General features: G+C 40.2%; 1 protein-coding gene across 6 annotated transcripts in view; it reads left to right on the top strand.

Moving 5' to 3' along the window:
* NAV3 (neuron navigator 3) overlaps nucleotides 1–21,077 on the top strand; it is a 605,012-nt gene that overhangs the window by 454,830 nt on the left and 129,105 nt on the right. The window contains exon 1 of one of the 6 annotated variants that reach the window (XM_048499148.1): nucleotides 8,165–9,254. The exons of the other annotated variants lie outside the window; for them this stretch is intronic. Within the exon in view, the coding sequence (XP_048355105.1) occupies nucleotides 8,723–9,254 (532 nt within the window). The 5' untranslated portion in view covers nucleotides 8,165–8,722. Of the gene's footprint in view, nucleotides 1–8,164; nucleotides 9,255–21,077 lie in introns of those variants that run through there. 6 annotated transcript variants of the gene reach the window in all.

Here is a 21,077-nt window from a genome sequence, read left to right as displayed (position 1 = left end):
ACAATTCATAATGCTGAAAACAGAAATATTTGTGAGCAGTAGTATTTTTGTCCCAGAGAATTAATCCACACAAATTAGAAATTAATCAAGAAACTAACTTTTTTATGCCATAGTTCATTGTGTTTTCTAGTTTAGTAGAAAAATTCTTCAATATAAACTGAAAACTGTATTCCTTATTACATTGCATGTACACTTGAGGCTAACAGTTCCTTTGCTTTCTTTGATAACTGAATTATGACAAGCCGTAAGGCTTTAAAGGAATGAGGAGGAGGAGATTTTCTGTTGCCTGCCCCTGCATAGCAATTTTAGACTTCTTTGGCATTACTAGGATATTTCAGCACTTCTCCCTTGCTGAGATCCATGACAATAGGGTTGCCAACCATTTTCCACAATTTCAACTGAGCTCCAGACTACTAGCTCAGGGCAGCTAGATTCAAGTCCAGTAACACCTTAGTAACCAACAAGTCATCAACTCAGGACAGCTGGTGTTGAATTTATTTGCAAGACCGCCCTTTAAATATAAGTTGCCATGAGATTGTTACAAAAATGAAGCCAAGAAAGTTTGTAAATCATGCATGGGATAACAAGGCTCTGACTCTGTTGTTTAGACAAACTGTACCTATTTACATAAGCCATAGCTAAACTTTTCTTAGAAGCCAGTCCAGGTCTGATGGGAAGCCAACTTGTAACAAATCTACCAATAGGTCAGGGATCCCACAACTTTGTGAAGTTTATGGACCCTTATGGAATTTTGAAAGAATTTTTAATGGGTGCCACTGTGAAATGGTTACCTTGGCAACTGGTTCTAATCACAACATATTGGGAAATGTGCAATCCAAAATGTTCTAAGGCTAGTATTTTATTATGATAGAGGCAGCTGTTTATTGTAGGTGCTTTCTGCAGACAAGAAAGGTGATGTCTCCTGGACTCTTCTAAAGCACCTATTCATCCAAAGTGATGGAGAAATGCCAGGATTAGCTCTTTGCTGTGTGTGGGGAAAATATTTTTGAGAAAAAGATAGTAAGCAGTAGACCATGACAGTCACAAGCAGTATTTTGGGGATTGCTGAGTTAGGTGATAAAGTTAAATACAGTTGAAAGCTGGAGACTTTTTATCAGAACTGTTGTGAAGCAAGTTCACATATATATATGTTAGGTTTCTGTGGCTATAAGTTTTATCTATAACAGGTTTCATGGCTACAAGTTTCATCTGTAACAGGTTTCTATGAGATGATCAGGAATTACTCATTAAATTTGGACTAAGATTGTTTTGAAACTGAAGCATGCAGTTATTTTCAAAACTTGCATTATAGGGTCACTGAAAATATTAACTCAAAATGTGACCAATTTCAATATGGTGGTAAGGGTCCAAAAGGTCTGCTGGCTCTACCTAAGAAGCCATTCCTGTGTGTTTTTAACATGCTACCACTCATCCTTTCAAACTCTTCTTCATTCAAACGTATGGGCATCTGAGTAGGTTGTATAATTAGCTTGTTTGTGTAGAAGAGCTTATGGTATAAATGCTTAAAATATCCAGGTAGAAATGATGCTTGAAAACCTGCTAAAAAAAGGAACTGCAGATGGTGCATTCTCACACCAAAGCTACAATAAATTAAATAATTAGGCAGATGGAGTAAGCAGGTTTTAGATTTCTGCTCCAAACAGATATCCAAGGTAGTGCAAAGGAGCTTAGAAGAGACATCAGGAAAGTTTTTGGTTTGATTTGTCAGAATGTCACTGCTACAAGGTTGAGGAGCTTACTAATAGCTCTAGTGATAGTTTAGCTAGTGGCCCCAAATAAATTGGGAATGTTGTAGAAGGCAATTGCTTTGTATCAGTCAGAATTGCCTTATAGCAATGTGAGTGAGTGAAAAAGTGAGTGAAGGTAGGCATGTGCAAACTTCATGGAACAGGATGATAATTGCCTACAGCAAGGAACTGAATAGCAGACTAAAGCTGGTGTGTGTTGCTTCAGGATGAGCTTAGTTAGACAACGTGGTATTCCACACACGTTTAAGAATATCCCATCATCCTTTTCATGCACAATCAAAGTCTTCTGGAATTGAAACATGTCTTTTGATCAGTAATTGGTTTTTTTGTCTTGCTGTTGTCTCTTTATAATGTGTGTTATTTTGAGAACAACCTTTTTGTGATGTCTATAGTTATTTTTCTCCTTGATGTGCAAAGACAGCAACAAACAAAATTGTTAGCCTTTTGGCACCGTATCATGAAGGATAACTGAAAATGTCATTGCCTCTTGCAGTCGTGTGTTCTGAATTGGTGGAACATTGCTGCTTTCTCTGTGTGTCAGCCAAAAAACACTTACCTGTGTTAGCTCTCCATATGGCGGGGACTACAGTTTAAGGGCTCTTGTCCATGGTGTGGATGTGGACCAAAGGCATGGAGTGCATGTACCTGCATGTGATTAGGCCAGCTCATAAGAAAAAGAGCCTTGTTTAAACATTGCTTCTTCTGTTGTGATTGCTGGCATGCTTCTCATTAGCCTCTAGTAGTATTTAAGGCAGTAGCATTTAAATCCTCACTGTGGTTCATGAAACTAGAATGAGATATACCATTTTGCTTGTGTTATTCTAGCTTATTCCTGCTCTTCCTGTTTGTCAGGCCCCTTCTGCACACGCAAAATAATGCGTTTTCAAACCACTTTCACAACTGTTTGCAAGTGGATTTTGCTATTCCGCACAGCTTCAAAGAGCATTGAAAACAGTTTGAAAGTGCATTATTCTGCATGTGCGGAAGGAGCCCTAGATAGAGGTTTTAGGCTTCAAACCTTTCTTGAAGTTAAACCAATGGTTTCTATTAATGGCAGTCCATACTCTTAGGCTCATTCCGCACATGCAGAATAATGCACTTTCAAACTGCTTTCGGTGCTCTTTGAAGCTGTGCGGAATAGCAAAATCCACTTACAAACAGTTGTGAAAGTGGTTTGAAAACGCATTATTTTGCGTGTGCGGAAGGGGCCTCAGTGGCAATCCAGTGATTAATCAACAAACTGTTCAGCTGTTTGAACCTGTTTGCATCTGTTTTTGTTACTTGGAACTATCAAATCCTTACTGCCAGGGAGTCATCTTCTGATTTCCTGCTGGATCACATAGCCATGAAATACTGTATAAAAATAGCAACACTAAGCCTCATCCACTTATTTTCACAAAATGTTAGGTATTTGGTTCCTATATGCCAATATACTGTGTTAAAGTAACAGGGAAAAATATAAGTCTGTTTCTCCAAAACAAAATTAACTTGGGAGCATTCCACATTCTTGTGCTGCGTACTTGCCAGTACTGCAGATGGGCAGAATGCATCATAAGGACATGTAAAATTAACTATTTACAAGAGGCTATAATGGCTGAGAGCTCCATGTGTTGTGCATGCAAGCTTAAGCAAGAAAGCACATCTCTAATACCAGGCAATGCTTAGTCATCTATGGAGGTAATAAAACAAAGGTTGCATCTAAAATAACTTGTTACCACATAATTGAACATTCTGTCACCAGTCATGCAAACAGTTTTTCAGGCCACCTACATTACAACCTTACCAACCTTCCCTTGAAATATGTATAAGAGAAAATTTATATAAAAAGCAAGTACCATCTGTTGCAACACATTGTGCCAGCTCTGAGCTTCAGAGAAATTCTTTGATTTTACCATCCAAGTTGGATAAACAGCATAAGAGGAACACTGCAACTGAAGTTACATTAGAATTTTTACAAATACATATACTTAGGGCAAAAAGGATCTTATAATTAAATTGACATTGGTACACATTGCAATCAGGAGTGGCTTGGTCCTTTAACTTATTGACAGAGTTAGTGGTGGGATGTTGCCTCAAGGGCTGCTGGTAGCCAAGAACAAGCCAAGCCCCAGCAGCACTGAAATTTGCAGGGACTGCTTGGTTTGAACCTGAGCAGCGACTGTTCTAATGAGCGTACATTCACCTGTTGCCTCCTCCCATGCCACCACCACCCAGAACCAAGTTCCAACCTGAGCATCCCCATCATAATGTGTGAAGAATTGATGGGGTAGCCTACACCTGCTGTTATCATCACTATCTAGCTCTAAACCATCACTATCTAGCTTTTCTGGTGGCAGGGCAGGACCTGATGACAGGTGAGCTTATTTCTGTATTACCACCTTTGCTTGGATCTGGAACCAAGCACTCTGCCAGGTTGACATCATATACTTTATTTTTTATTTTATTTTACTTCATTTATACCCTGCCACTCTCCTCAATAGGGACACAAAGCAGTTTACACAATTTTTGTCCACTTTTTGTCTTACAACAGCCCTGTGAAATAGATTAGGCTGAGAGTATATGACTGGCCCATGATCACCCTGACAGCTTCCATGGCAGAACAGGGAAGTGATCCTGGGTCTCCCAGATTCTAGTCCATATGTACCTTTAGATAAAGTAATAGCATCTGGCTAATTTCAGATATTCTAAAATTCTCCACATGAAGGAAGGTAGGATGTTCATGATGTGTATTTCTGCAGTATTTTGTATTCAGTGAGCTTTCCTGAAAAGAAAGAACGAAATAGAAATAGAAATATGTGCACATGATGGCTGTTTTTTTAAAATTAATTTTAGAGCCAAAACAGATAATTGTAAATTATGTATCAATACTAGGCAAATTTGTGTGTGACAGCTAATCTTGGGATCTTGACAGGTGGCTATTCCAGGAGAAATGTTGAAAAGTCCAAAATATGCTATATACATATGCAACCATGCTCACATGCCAAAGTTGTATTCACAATTTCCTGTGAGATGGATCTAGTCAGCCCTTTAGGAGAGGAGGGAAAAAAATCATAGTAAAAGACTAAGAACAGAAGCAAATTTAAGAAAACCCCTTTAATTGTACTTAAATTTTTAAAGACATAGGACAGTTATTTAGACAAAACGAGTGGGTTAGTTTAATTGTTCATTTGTGCTGGAGGTATGTCTTATGCCCTTCATTTCCTCTCAGACCTACACAGCCACCAGTCAACGTTGAATCCCTGATTTGCTGGCAATTCTGATAGTAAGTGGGCAACAATGTGCCTAGTGAAGTTTGATGTAGGTAAGAGTAAGGTAATGCACACTAGAACAAAAAAAAATCCCAACTAAGTACACAGTGGCCAATTATGCACAATATGTTTACTGCATGGTGGTGGCGAATGTCCATTGCAACAAGATTTCTTGTATGGATGTATTTCTTCAAGCCCCACTTTCACTTTTTACTTTTCACTGGCAAGTGAGACTACTTCTAACACAATTTAAATTTTGCTCCACGACCAGTGCGGGCAGATTTGCCAGTGAGCACAGCTTTGTCCTGGACATCTGCCCAGAGCCAGCCTTCCCACTCCCTCCCACTGCAATCCATGCCTTCCCCCTCACCCCCCCATGTTGCCAGCTCCTTCAAGTGAAATAAAAGAAGCTCACTCACACAGGCTTTGCAAAAACACACCAACCTCTCCATTCTATTGATATATTGAGATATTGACAGAGAGTATTTGGAAATAACAAGTCTCTGTCCTCTGGCAGCAGTAGCCACAGTAGGAAGTGGGAGAGAGAATATTAGCTATACCACAATATTCCCTTCTTTGGCAGCATGTGGTCATTTTGGGGGATTATTTGTGGAATAGTAATATTGATAAAAGTACAGTTTAAAGAACAAGCCAGCATTACACTACTGAGTGTAATGAGATCTGTGCTTTTAAGACTAAGAATAATGTATTTGAGATCTGTGCCTTTAAAATGGGTGGAATTAAGAGAACCAGGCTGGGAGATTTCTCTGTTGAAAAACTGCACACCTAGGAGTGACTGCCTCCTCGTGTGTAAACAGAGAAATGCAAGGAGAGCCCACTTCAAGCCCACTGCACAGAGAAGAGTCCCAAGGAAACCCTTCCATGCATAATGGGCCAGTAGTAGAGTCTGAACTTGCTGAAACTAAAAGAGACCTTGGGTCATAATGGGTAGCTCAATGAAAGTGTCAGTCAGCTCTGTGCTGGGGATTGCTGGGAAGGAATTGAAAATAAAACTACCAATATTATAATAGTCCTTTATATATCTGTGGTGCAGCCTCATTTGGAATACTGTGTACAGTTCTGGTTACAATTTCTCAAGAAGGAGATTGCAGAGCTGGAAAAACTAAGAAGAGAACAACTGGACTGATTAAGGAGTTGTGGCATCATTCTAATGAGGAAAGGCTGAAGAGGCTGGGACTTTCCAGTTTAGAAAGGAGATGTCTAAGGGGGTACATAAAATTATGCATTGGCTGGAGAAGGTGAACAGAGAGAGCTTTTTCTTCTTGTTTCCAAATACTAGGACTAGAGGGTGTGCAATTAAGTTGATTGGCAGTAAATTCAAGATAGACAAAAGGAAATACTTATTTAATGATTGATTAAAATATGAAGTTCACTGCTAGAAGATGGCAGGATAGCCATAGGCTAAGGCAACTTTGAAAGGGCATTAAGTAGATTCATAGAGGATAAGTATATCTGTGGCTATTAGCCATGGTGACTAAAGGGAACTGCCTTATCCAGAGGTGATAGACCTTCAAATACCAGTGCCAGGAAGCAACACCAGGGAAAGGCCTCACCCTCCGTGCCCTGTTGTTTGCTTCCAGAGTGACCAATTGGCCATTGTGCGAAGCAGGATGCTGGGCTAGATGGATGATTAGTCTGATCCAACACAGATCTCCTATGTTTTTAAAAATAAATTAAACTTGCTCTGCTGTACTGTCCAGGGGCCTTTCTTTCTGAAGATAGCTTTGTCTAAGTGTAACCCTCATCTCCTTGCATTTTGTTTGCTGACACATGACCATTTTTAAAATGCCCAGCACTTGTCAACCAAATTTTATAGGCTTCCCATGTATTTATTGATACAATTGCATCATTTGGAATCACAACCCATGCCAATTTCTTGAGCTCCTATTCCTGCTGTTATGAGCCTTACAGGTGGAAGAGAGAAGTGCTGGACCTGTACTTTTGTGTTTTCCACCAGGGAAGAGATAATAGTGGCTGGGGTAGGACAGTTAGGTTGGTAAATGGTGCATGAAGAAAGTGTTAAAACCTCCTTCCCCAGTGCTACTTTCATGATCAAATTAGCAATGCCACATGGGTACTTTGAAGTAGAAGAAGGCAGGCGTGCCTCATCTCACAAATGTTATGTCACTTCTTGTCATGTCTTCAGGAAGTGTGCATAGTATCTGTCCATTTGTCTTCATCATTTTTGTCATTTGCAGGAAGACATGTTAGCAGTTACTGTTGAGCCTTGCATATCTATAGGTGTGGCTGGCAAATGCAGTTGGATTCTTTGATAGCATTTCTGTATTGACATTTTAATCTGAGCTCTTCAGATATGAACATAACTTAATCTTTAATGCCACATTTATGTGCAAGTCAATTTTGGGGGTATGATTACAAGATATTTTCCCCATAGATAAAAATGACACATTTTCCTTTTTCTTGCAGTATTTTTTTCCAAGAGAATATTTAGAAAATATGTTCAAAATGTGTGAATATTATGGACATTCTGATATTAGGCTTGACATATTGGAAGCAAATCCCCCCAAATTCAATAAGATTTCAGCCTTAAATTCCTTTTGTTGATGGAAGAATGTGGTCTCGACTAAAAGTCCTTTTTTCAGTAGATTCTCTTACAATATTTTTAATTGTTCATTAATGCTTCCATTTTATTTTAGAGGTGGAAATGAATGTTTCACTTTAGAAGTGATTTCCCTGCAAAGAAGGATAATGACATTTTCTATTCCTTACATTCTTCATATTGTGAGAACATGTTTATTCAGCATATGCAGCAAGAGTCGAGAGCTGTTATAAATCTGCTTTGAATTGCCTGCACAACGGATAGTGGTGACAAGAAAGAAATTGTTTTCTAAATCTTACCTTACATAGAAGACAAACATTCCAGGGGGTACTTAAAGCTAATGCTGGGGCATCCTATTCAGTTTAGGTTGTATCCTGAAACCCTTCACATTACAAAACTGAGCTGAGGCTCAGGTCTTTCTGGTTTAATTCACCAGGCTGTTTGCTGCCATGGCAGCCAACAGCATCCACTGCAGTAGCAGAGAACAGTCATATATCCGGGAATGCAGGTTGAATACTAAAATGCAAGGAAGCTTTTTCAGAGCTTTGCTTCACTGGTTAATTTTGGCTCGTATTGAGCTCTGATGTGCCGGCTGCGCTTGCATCTCTATCAGCCCATCTGAAGTAAAGAACTGTGCATAGGAATTGGTCGTGATCTAATGAGAGAGTGTGAGGGATGCACTGGAGGCGGTACTTGTGCTTCAGTTTGGATTTCAGAACACCGCAGCTGTAGAAAGGGATGCAGGCCAACGGTCTGATGAGACCAATGATTGGATGAAATGAGGGAAGCGTCTTTGGCTTTTAGGATTACTTCTGTGCTGGAGCAGAGTATTTGATCAACTCTCTTCCGTGTAAAGGAAATTCAAGGGAAATGATTGTAAGTACTGCAGATTAACAGGACTGGAAAGAACTGGCAGCATCAAAAGCTGCATAAATTCAGACAAAATGATTGTGCATGTCTAGTAATTTTCAACACGTGTTCTGGATGCTTGCACTGTGATTTTCAGTATTAGGGAAAAGAGATGCTGCATGGTGCCTAAATTGTATGCTGTGGCTTAAAGATCTGAATTTCTGCACCTCGAGGAAATGTGAAATCTAATTCGGAGAAAACCTTGGGTTAAAATTATGCAACGACCTGCTGAACTCTCGGTGTTCAGAGGCAAGGATGCAAGAAATGGGGGTGGTCGCCTTCAGAAACAGAAGTCTTTGACCAATCTCACTCTTCTAAGTGAAGGGGAAAAGAGACGATATTCCTGCCGGGAGAACTGGTTTGACAGTGCATCCAAGTCCAGCCAGGTTTCTCACCAGAGAGAGGGAGAACTTGGAAGCAGAGGCTCACTTTCCAGAGCTCTCTCCAAATCAGCACACTCCCTTTATCATGTCAGCAACAAGTCACCATGGGAAGCAGGAGAGCCACAACCAGTCCGAAGCAGGAAGTCAAGTAAAAGGCTCAGTGAGTACCCTATGGATACATCTGACCAAGGAGAAAGCGGCAAGCTGAGTGATGAAAATGTACCCTTTAAGTCCAATTTCACCAGCCAGAACTGGGTGGAGGAGGAGCAAGGTTGTTTACGTGAAGGAACTGCACAGCTTGATGAGGATGTTATAATAACAATGCTGGGCGACCTAGAACAAGTACTTTACAATGATATGACAGGTGAGTTCAGTTCTATTTGACACAGGCAAATAGTTTCATGAGCACTGGCACATCTGCATAGGAGACTTTGCTGATAGTAATATCAGAAGACACACGTGAATTTGTGTTCATTTTAATATAATAGGGTTTTATCACCACCTTTTCTCTGAGATTTAGAGACTGTATTAAATGAAAGTTTCTTTCAAAATTTGGTTTAAAAGGTTCACTGGTGGCAAATCTCATTCGTGTTCTTTCTGATCACATAAGACCTTATTTGAAAGCTTACATAGGCAGGTTTCTGTTTAAATTCTGCTAATTCATTTGCTGATATTTTATTGTATGTTATCTTAATAACTTCCCACATGGTTAATCTAAAATTTGGCAGCCAGCAAACTTAACAAGGTTTGATTTATTTAGGCAAGACTGTGGCCTATTTTCTGCTCAAGCCTCCTAAACACTCCCTGCAGGAAATTCATCCTTAAACGCAGGCTTTGAAGGGAATTGTAAGTGTCAGCGCTTCACAGACTAGCTAGATCGGTGCAGGCAAGAAGGCATCAGTAATCTACAGGCAAAGGAGCTTCAAAAAATCTTCTTCACCTGCTTCTACTTTTCATCTCCTTTCACCTTAAAAGAGGGGTGGTTGAATTGTGTGTAATGAAATGTTTGAAAGTCTGTACCTGCAAATCCAAGTCTGCCTCTCTTGCAGGGGTTTGTACTTCTGTTCAGATGTGGAGCTAAAGTTGCCCGTAGAATATAGTTTGTGGATAATTTGAATAAAAGTATGGACAAGAGACTATGGGCTTGAGAAATTTGGAAAGTTGCATCCTTTCCTGTCACTGATCTGTTAGATAACTTGGATGATATTATAATTTGGATCATATAACTCTTTTGGCTTCTGTCTAGCACATCTATTTAGTTGCAGAACTGTGTGGCAGGGAGTAGTTTACAGGTTGGGTAACTTGTGGTGTGGCATAAAGCTATACATTTAGAACAGAATCACTTTTTTATTCCCATCAGTACTGAAGTAAAATGTCAGTGAAAGGGAGAATGGTATATGACTGTTGGACTTGCAGTAAGCAACATAACATAAACATGGCTGCTAATAACCCCCGTATCCCAGTTTCCCCTGTGTAAAAATAAGGCCTGATTTTTCAGTGTGGATAGTATAAACAGACAAAAATTCTACAGTAGTGTTCTGAAAGCCAGAAAAATGCAAAGGGAGCAACATATGTTTACCACTTTTTTTGTGCCATAAGCTCAAATATATTACACTATATGTTACATCTGAAACCTTAGGAATGGTGTTTGTAATCCTTCCTCTATGGTTTAACATTTAGATGGATTCTATGAACAAATAAATTTAAACCTGGACACTCCTGTATTTGAGATCACTATACATATGTATAACATGGCATTAAGGTGTGTGATTTCAGTATCTTATATCAGTGGTGGCTTCCTCCTTTCAGAACGAAGAGGTTGAGGTTCTGGAGAAAGGCAGAGAATGCCCCTGCTTCTTGCTGCAGCATTTGATGTTTGTGATGCAAACGAGGCATACAACAGACTGGAGTGCAAGGACTCACTAGAGCCACTTGTAGTTAAGCAGGAATGACTGGTCCTTCTGCTTTATAGTACTTAATTTTATGTAAAGCATTTATTAGCTGCCTTTCTGCTTCACAGAACTCAAGGCAGTTTACAATGTAAATAAAACGATGTTGTTGTTTTTTAAAAAACAACAACCCTAAAACCTTCAAGAGAAAATGTTCATTTAGGCCTGCCAATAAATAAAAACTAATTTAGTCAAATGGAGACCTAAATAAAGTCTTCAGCTGCCTCCTGAAGATAAAAAATGTGGGGGCTAGTCACATGTTTATGGGGAGGTTGTTCCATAATTGTGGGGCTGCCACTGAAAAAAAATCTCATTTATCAAAATGACAAACTTCTTTGATTGGTGAAGCAGTCAGAAGATCATATTCCTGTGATGCTAATTACTGGTCAGGAACATATGAAAGAAGATGGTCCTTCAAACACCCCAGTCCCAAGCCACATAGGGCCTTTACTGGCAAAACCAGTACCTGAATTGGGCACATAATAAACAGGTAGTACAGGAATACTTTAAATGAATTCAAATCTCCAGGGTATGATGAACATTTAAGGATATTAAAAGAACAGGCAGAAGTAATCTCAGACCACTTGCAATAATCTTTGAGAATTCCTAGAGAACAGAAGTCCCAGCAGACTGGAGGAGAGCTAATGTCTCCATCTTCAAAAAAGGGCAAAAAAAGAGGACCCAAACAATTATCGCCCAGTCACCCTGACATCAATACCAGGAAAGATTCTAGAGCAGATCATTAAGCACCCAGAAGGGAATGCTGTGATCACTAAAAGTCAGCATGGGTCTCTCAAAAACAAGGCATGCCAAACTACTCTTATCTCTTCTTTTTTTTAATAGAGTGACAAGTTTGGTAGATGAATGGAATGCTGTGAACATAGCATACGTTGAGTTTAGTTAGGCCTTTGACACGTCCCCCATGATATTCTTGCAAGTAAGCTAGTAAATGTGGGTTAGACAATGCTACTGTTAGATGGATTTGTAATTGGTTAATTGACCGGGCTCAAAGTATGCTCACCAATGGCTCATCTTTGTCCTGGAGAGAAGTGACTAGTAGGGTTCCACAGGTTTCTGTTCTGGGGCAAATGCTGTTCAATATTTTTATCAATGGCTTAGATGATGGAATAGAGGGCATGCTAATCAAATTTGCAGATGACACCAAATTAGGAGGGGTAGCTAATAACTCAGAAGACAGGGTCAGAATTCAAAATGACCTGGATGGATTAGAGAGCTGCACCAAAACTAACAAAATGAATTTCATGAGAGATAAACGTAAGATATTACACTTACACAGATAAAAATGAAATGCACACATATAGGATGGGTGACACCTGGCTTGACAACACTACATGTGCAAGGGATCTGGGAGTCTTAGTAGACCACAAACTGAACATGAGTCAGCAGTGTGATGTGGTAGCCAAGAAAGCCAATGCAATTCTGGGCTGCTTCAATAGGAGCATAGTGTCTAGATTAAGATTTGTAATAGTACATATCTATTCTGCATTGGTCAGATCTCACCTGGTACACTTTGGCCAGTTTTGGCATCACAATTCACGAAGGATATTGACAATCTAGAAGGGTCCAAAGGGGGTGACCAAAATGGTAAAAGGTTTGCAATCCATGGCCTATGAGGAGAGACTTTGGCTGGGTATGTTTAGTCTGGAGAAAAGAAGGTTAAGGAGTGACATTATAGCCATGGTTAAATATGTTAAGATATGTGATATTGAAGAGGGAGCAAGCTTGTTTTCTGCTGCTCCGGAAATTAGAACAAGGAGTAAAGGATTCAAGATACAGGAAAAGAGATTTTGCCTAAACATTAGAAATAACTGTCTGACAGTAAGGGCTGTTCAACCATGGAATATACTGCCTCAGAGTGCAGTGGTGTCTCCTCTGGAGGTTTTGAAACAGAGGCTGGATGGGATCTGTCAGGAGTGCTTTGATTGTGTATTCCTACATTGCAAGGGGGGGGGGAGGTGTTGGACTTGATAGGCCTTGTGGTCTCTTCCAACTCTATGATTCTATGATTTTGGAGCAGATTAGCAGCCAGTGTAATTGTAGTATCAGGGTCATATGCTTCATCATACTACATCAGTGTAATTGTTGTAGTATCAGGGTTACATGCTGGTTCCAACCAGCAGTATTGCCATCACATTTTGCACTAGCTGCAGCACTGAATACTCTTCAAGGGTAGCCCCAAATAGAATGTCTTGTAGCAGAGTGATCTAGATGTGATTAAGTCATGGATCATAGTGACTTGATCAGACTGAAGCAGGAATAAGCTTAGGTGATGTACCAGCGGCAGCTGGACAAAAGCATTCCAAGCTACCGAAGCCACCTGACTTTTTTAAGGTAACTGTTGTGTCAAGCAGTGCTCTCATGCTGTGAACCTGGCTTTTCAATGGGAGTATAGTCCCATCCAACAGGAGAGATCAAAAGTCCCTTGTTTGCCTTTCTGCTAACCAAGAGAACCAGAGAAATCTTGTTAGGATTAAGTTTAAGTTTGTTTTTATCTAGCCCATTATTGACTCCGAGACCCAGTTCAAAATTAGGTGCGAAAGAAAGAAAGAAGGATCAGACCAGAGTCCATCTAGTCCAGCACTCTGCTACTTGCAGTGGCCCACCAGATGCCTTTGGGAGCTCACATGCAGGATGTGAAAGCAATGGCCTTCTGCTGCTGCTGCTGCTCCTGAGCACCTGGTCTGCTAAGGCATTTGCAATCTCAGATTTAGGAGGATCAAGATTGGTAGCCATAGATCGACTTCTCCTCCATAAATCTGTCCAAGCCCCTTTTAAAGCTATCCAGGTTAGTGGCCATCACCACCTCCTGTGGCAGCATATTTCAAACACCAATCACATGTTGCATGAAGAAATGTTTCCTTTTATTAGTCCTAATTCTTCCCCCCAGCATTTTCAGTGTATGCCCCCTGGTTCTAGTATTGTGTGAGAGAAAAATTTCTCTCTGTCGACATTTTCTACCCCATGCATAATTTTATAGACTTCAATCATATCCCCCCTCACTCGTCTCCTCTCCAAACTAAAGAGTCCCAAACGTTGCAGCCTCTCCTCATAAGGAAGGTGCTCCACTCCCACAATCATCCTCATTGCCCTTCTCTGCACTTTTTCTATCTCTTCGATATCCTTTTTGAGATATGGTGACCAGAACTGAACACAGTACTCCAAGTGTGGTCGCACCACTGCTTTATATAAGGGCATGACAATCTTTGCAGTTTTATTATCAATTCCTTTCCTAATTATCCCCAGCATAGAGCTTAGGATAAATCTGTAAATCTGGATATCATCCGTATTTTGGTGATACTGCGGCTCACATCTCCTGATGACCATTCCCAGTTGTTTTGTGTAGTTATTAAATAGTGTGGGGGATAAGATTGAACCCTGCAAAACCCTAGAGGTAAATAATCCCCCCTTCCATGTTGCCAGTTGCTTCAAGGATCAAAAAAGAAACTCACTCACACAACACCAACTTTGAATTATCTTTATATTGCTATAAAGAGAGCTTCGAAATAACAAGTCTCTGTCCTCCAGTGGCAGCAGCACCAGCAGCAGGAAGTGTTGTGTGGAGGGGAGGAAAGCGGGGGAAAGATAGTCTAGGTTCTGGGATGGTCCCCTTCTTTAGCAGCCTGTTCCCTTCTTTAGCAGTCCATGGAATTGTTTTGCTTCTTTCATTGAGGGATGGGGATTACTATTGGAACAGTAATATCAATATGAGTGCAGCTTAAAGGGCTAAGCCAGCAGTCTTGACTATGGGGTAGAATGAGATCTGTGCCTTTAAAAATTACTTGATGGGCAGAGTTAAGAGAACAAGACCTGGAGAACTCTCTACAGAATAAGTGCAGGGAAAGGAGGAAGTGCCTCCTCACAGGTAAACAGAGACTTATGACGAGAGTCTTCTGTAAGCCCACTGCTCAGAGAAGAGTCCTGGGGTAAGTGTTCCATGCAAAAAGAGCCAGTACACCTTAGTCCCAGCTCTGTGAGTTGGCTCAGTAGAATATTATGGTTGACATTATCAAAGGCTACAGAGAGATCCAGCAGAATTAGCCGGGTCACCTTTTCCCCCATCAAGTTCTTGATAATGGTTATCTTCTAAGGCCGCCAAAGCAGTCTCTGTTCATATCCCAACCTGAAGCCTGATTGAAAGAAGTCCAGAAAATCTGCCTCTGGCAAACCTATCTCAAATAGTTATGGGAGAAGTTTCCAAGATAAAACTGGAAAGTGTCTAGTAAACTACATGTGTGCCAAGGAACTCTCAAGGGAAAGCACTTCTGTTTGCCAAGAACTCTCTAAACTGATTCACAGTTTCATGGTTCCAGCCCATAAGCTTCAGTCATGCCTTGCCACTCCCAATTTTGTCTGTGTGTGCAGTCTGCAGTAGCTGTAGGAAGTCAAGAAGAGTCTTTGTCTATATATTGATTACTGTTTGGGCTGGGTGGGTGCTAGGATCTCTGGGAAATGTAGTTCCTGTGGAAATGGATCTCTGGGAAATGTAGTTCCGGTGGCAATCTAATTTAGAGGGATGAGGCCTTCTCCCTCCGAGCTTCAACTGCTACAACCTATGAAGAATTTGAATTTTGAAAATATTCCAGAAAAAGGCAGAACGAAAGTTGTATTTGGTGTTTGTAAGGCTTATGCAGGTAAGTGGGGGTAAGAGTTGGAGGAGAAGGGAGGGAAGAAAAGGGGATTTCTCTTTTAGATGAAATCCAAACCACTGGTGTTTGTATTCTGAATTTGGGAGAAATTACTTTTGGCAATATGACACATATACACTATTGTTACTGTTATGTGATCTATTTAGACTAGAAGGTGGTTCAAATATGCTGTTTCTGACACGATGCTGTTATTTTACATGACTCTACTACCATGGACATTGTCCCTCCATATTAAAAATGTGCTATCTATGGAAATTTAAATTGAAAGGCAGACCTGAAGCTTTATTTGTGACATGCACATTCTTTATGTAGATTGCATCTGGATTGCACCCCATATGTAGATTACATTTTGTAAAGCGCTTTCAAACAAACATTCAGCCCCTTTTTAGTGACAAGCCTTACTGTAATTTGAGCAACATCATTTTTATCATAAAAGTGCCCAAGGATATCGCACATTGTTAATGCTTAACATATTGAAGCAAATTAATTCATTACGCTAATGGAATTCTATGGATGTTAATAATTCCGTTTTTGGCCGGAGGCATGTATGATCAGAGAGAAAGAATAAAATTTACATGAGATCATATATGATCTGTAGACACTGGGGGTGGGAGGAGAGGGGAGGGAAATGACAGTTATATTCATCTCTTTCTTCTGCCTCTTGTACCTGTAGATTATTTTGTAATCTGGTTGCTGCCATCTACTGCTGGGAATAGGAAATGAATTAGCACTAGGACCTCTCAAAATATGTGGTGCTCAAAGTTCCAGGCTCTTGATAAGTTATGTGGTTGCTGTTTGTCTATATTGTTTCCTTTTGCTTTTTGAAAGCTAGGTCAATGCTGTACTTATTGTATTCTCTGTTAGTTGATAGAGAAACTTCATTTTTTCATTTACATAGCATTTCTCATCTAGTTCTGAGGTTTCTTAGCATGTCAGCCATATTATAACACTGTTCAGATGTTCTGTGTATTGTAGTAAAATTGGATGGTAGGTGAGATTTTGGAACCTACAAGAGATTTTCAATTTGGTATATTCATGCTAGTACCACCATAGCTTTTTCTTAGTTATCTATTCATAAATCAATATGTTTCTCCTGTGCATAGTGAGAACTGTTTATTAATACAGGAAATAACTTAATTGAGGGTTTGACAAAGTCATTTATTATACATTTGTTTTACAATTGTGCTGCATTTAGTGTTCTATTCTGCAACATTCCATTGTTTCAGCTAAATTTCCATGGTGTCTCTATGTATATATGTGCATGACTCATATTTAAATAAATTTTATAAATCTTTGATATTTATTTTAGTCCATATTTACACAATGGCAACACATATTTAAATGGTTATCTTTCCCCATCCCCCAAAAAATCCAGGACAGAAAGAAAAAAGAAAAAAATGCATTCAATTCTATTCCATGACATTTGACAGCTCTGACAGGGATTCTGAATTCTGTGGAGAATTTCAGCTGAGGAAGAATTAAGAAACATTCCTAATTAAACTCTTCTACTTGTGTAGATTTATAGTATCAGTTGTATTCTGTACATGTGTTTATGAGGTCACGATCGCTTTGAGGATTGCTGAGCATGACCACAAATAATGTAACTCTTGTGGCAAGTTTGAACAAACATCTAAACAGCATTTGCACATATGTGTTGTGAGTTATTGAATTATTCATCCATAATATTGACAAACCATGACAATATTCCACAATGAAAGAACATATGTGTGCAAAAGATGATGGATTGGAAAGTCAGCAGAAATCTGTCAGGCAGTCCAATCCAGCGGGGGACTGAATTCGCCTATGGAGGAGGTGTGGGCTTATGCCCTGGAGCACTCACCCTGGCGAAGGGACAAATCTGCTAGCACCCCGTTGCAGCAATGCCTGGCATTGCCACCCCCTAGCTGTGTTGGCATGGTGGGAGTGTTCTGGGAGCACTCTGGTGGGCACAACCTTGGTGGGTCTCCAGAGCCTGGCTGGCCCCTGTGTGCCAGCGGAATCTCCAGTGGAGATATGCCACATGGCATATCTCTATCCTCTTGTATGGGGGAGTAGTAGGTGAGTATTTTTAAAAATCTTTTTGGGCTTCCCATGCTGTGGGAAAGCCCTTTGAGGCAGGCTGAGCAGCACTGCTTCCCATCCGCCTGACAGTTCTGGATTGTGCTGTTGGTTTCTTTTTAAACCATCATGGTATAGTGGTTTAGAGTGTAATATTATAATCTGGGAGACCCAGGTTTGCATCTTTGCCATGTAAGCTTATTTTGGTTCAGTAAGGCACTCTTAACCTTCGATGATTATTGTTGTGAGGGATACAATGGAGAATGATGTTATAAGCTTCTCTGAGTCCTCGTAAGGAAGAAAAGTGGAGTATTATCTATATAATAGCAAAGTTGGCCACATCTGAATGTACTTAAATCCAGTGACTTGAGCTGTAAACAGGTAATATATATTTTTTCCACAAGCCTGAAAAGGGCCCCAGCTTTTCAGAAAAAATGTGAAATCCAAAAATAAAAATACATTGGTGTTTAAAAACTTGACAATGATAAAAGGAGTGCCTGTGAACTTAGGTTGTTAGGGAACCCAAATATTCCTGGATTCATTCTGTCAGTAGGGGAGAGGGCTTTATTCTTTCCAGGCTTATTTTGGCCTTTGAGGGAGGATTTATTAGGGTTAGGCCTGGCTGGGTTTGGCAGCTGCAAGTTAGGAAATTTCTGGAGATTTTGTGGTGGAGTTAGAGGAGGGCAGGGTTTAAGGAGAGGAGAAGCCTCCGCCAAATATAATGCCATAGATTCTACTCTGTGTCAGTCAGTTTTTGAATGACAGAGATCAGTTCCTTTGGAGAAAATGATATTTTAGATGGTGAGCTCTATGGCGTTATACCCTGCTTGGAAATGTGAAAAAACAAGACAACTACAAAGTTGAAAATGCCTCAGGCTTGCAAAAAAATCTGAAATAAAAAAAACATTGGGAGAGGGATTTTTAAAAATAAAAAATGATAGAAGGAATACCTATAGTTTTAAGAAACAGAAGGCCCTTGGTGGCTGTCACTGAGCAACCAAAGCATTCCAGGCTTGATTATCTTCAGTAAAAGGCAGGGAGAGGAGTCAGAGCCCTTTCCTTATTTTAACCTCTGAGGGAAGATTCATTTATTACCTGAAATAGTAGGATCTGTCCCTGTTAGGATGGGGAATTAGAAGGGAACATGCCTTAAGTTGCAAGAGGGAGTAACCAGAGTCTTTGCCATCTAAGTTTATTTCAGTCTTTCTCCTTAGAAAGTCGTCTTATAGGGGTCTTTTCCTTAGAAAGCCACAGAGAGCCAGGAATAAAATTTAACAGTTTTTTATTAGGGAAATGAAATAATAAACATACACACATGCAATTGGTAAAAATAAAAGCACACAAAGAATTCAGGGAATTCATAGGATTGAGAAAAAGGTGAGGGGATAGGTTTGGAAGAGAATAGGTCATTGTGGGGAGGATAATAGCTTCCTGTCTTGAAAAGAATAAGGTCCAAAGGGCAGAGTCCAATGCCTGTATTGGATTCCAATGAGAAGGGTAGAGCAGCTGGCACACAGTACAACCTGTCCATACATGCAGGCCAAAGACTACAGTGTGGGTAAGCTTTGATATAGGAAATTTTGCTCTCAGACAATGTTAGAGAGCTAATCTTCCTAAACAAAGAAGGCTCCTGTCCTCTAGAGGAAGACAATGCTGTGGACATGGCTTGATGAGTCAAAGCCAGGGAACATCCAGCAGTTGATTAGATTTCGAGCGGAACTGATGAAGTCACAACTCTAGAGTATTCCAATTCAAAGTAAGGCTGAGAGGTTCCCAGGAGTAGAGCAGGAAGCATGTGATAGGATTAGCAAGGTAAGAATTGTAAGGAAGCTTGATTGTATTAGGCTGGCTGACATTTAGCATATCTTTTGTGAGCAAGAGAGCAGGTGTGCAGTTTCTAGGAATGGTGGCCATTTCCTAGGTACTGGCAATTGTCATCCAGATAGTGATAGTCAAGTCTTTAGAAAGGGTGTAGCTAGCAGCTACACATTCCAATGTGAGACTGGAGGGTTTGCCCAGGTTGGTTCCTTTCCTATAATACAGACACAGGATATTGTATTTCATCTGAGCCTTTATTGCCAAGGCACATCTAGGGGACACTGGTAGAACCCTGCTTCCTAAAATTAGGCCCCTCTGTCCTACCACAGTAACACATTGGTGTCAGGTCTGGCTTAGGTTGTCAGCTCCAGGTTGGGAAACTGCTGGAGGTTTTGTAGTGGAATCAGAGGAGGGCAGGGTTTGGAGAGGCCTCAGTCAAATGTAATGCCATAGAATCCACTTTCCAAAGCAATTTTTTTTCCAGGGGGACAGATCTCTGGTGTCTGAAATACAGTAGTAATTATGGGAGATCTCTAGGACTGATGTGGAGGTTGACAACCTTAGGACTGCCAGCAGTTTTTGAATGACTTAATACTACTCAACTCTCATGACTCAACCAGGTTTGATTGTGTACTACACAGTTCAACAGCAGCCACTTTATGCAAGTACAGTGTGCTGTAGCTGTTAGTGCTTCAGAATAGGGTCTGGGAGGCTCAAGTTTAAATTCCCATTGTGGGGGCAGATCCGCTCTCTGGTCCTACACAGCAAGATTAGTTTTAAGAAAAACTAAGTTAGAAATAAAAGCAAGGCATCTGATATTAGAAAAACAAACAGACAGTTTACTTAGCAGAATATAGCAAGTTACAGAATGTGAACACTCCCCAGTGCCCTCGAGTGATAGACACTGAATTCAGAATGTTACAGAATACAGATAAGTTACAGAAGGTGACCTCTCCCTAAGGAGGGGCACGCCCCAATACAATGTTTAGAATGTTACAGGAGATGACCTCTCCCGAAGGAGCGGCCGTGGTGCTCTCAAGCGAGAGACACGCCCAGTATAGGAAAACCTGAGTTTTTGTAGATGCAAAGACGTCACATAATCCTTCCCCTTACTCTACGTATTATGATCCATATACCTTAAGAATCTAATTGGATAGAATCTGTCTCCTGGTCACGAATAAAGACAGCCTATATTTCTACGTCACATTCCTTCTGTAATTCAAACGCTACATGCTGTTAGTTTATGGCCTCTATGCATATACAAAGGATAGTAATAAAAGGTAGCTTGTTCCTCCAAGAAAAACCCGTTCTCTGAGTTTGGCTCTCAGAGAGAGATGCCTTAGGCAATGCAGGCTTAAGCTATGCAGCATTCTGACATTCTTCTGGATCATAAAACTTCTCTTCAATTCCCCAGCATGAAATGTTAAAACATGATTCTAACAATTATACAATGATTCTAAGACAATAGAATTATAGTGAAATACAAATACATGTGAATATGAATCACTTCCTTATCATTTATGTGTTCATTTAACTATATAGAAAAACCACTTTGTAATTTAACTAATCACATTCTATTTCTAACCTAAAAACCTAACCAAGAAAACAAGGTCATATAAAATGCATCTTGTCTTCTGTCACGTAGGCCCTCAGTGCCAAGATACCAAAGATGTTATCTTGCTGGCCTGCATATTC

The sequence above is a fragment of the Sphaerodactylus townsendi genome, linkage group LG06 (genome assembly GCF_021028975.2).
Source record: "Sphaerodactylus townsendi isolate TG3544 linkage group LG06, MPM_Stown_v2.3, whole genome shotgun sequence".
Classification (NCBI taxonomy): Eukaryota; Metazoa; Chordata; class Lepidosauria; order Squamata; family Sphaerodactylidae; genus Sphaerodactylus; species Sphaerodactylus townsendi.
Note: the sequence above shows the minus strand (reverse complement) of the source record. Positions and strands in the feature narration are given on the sequence as shown.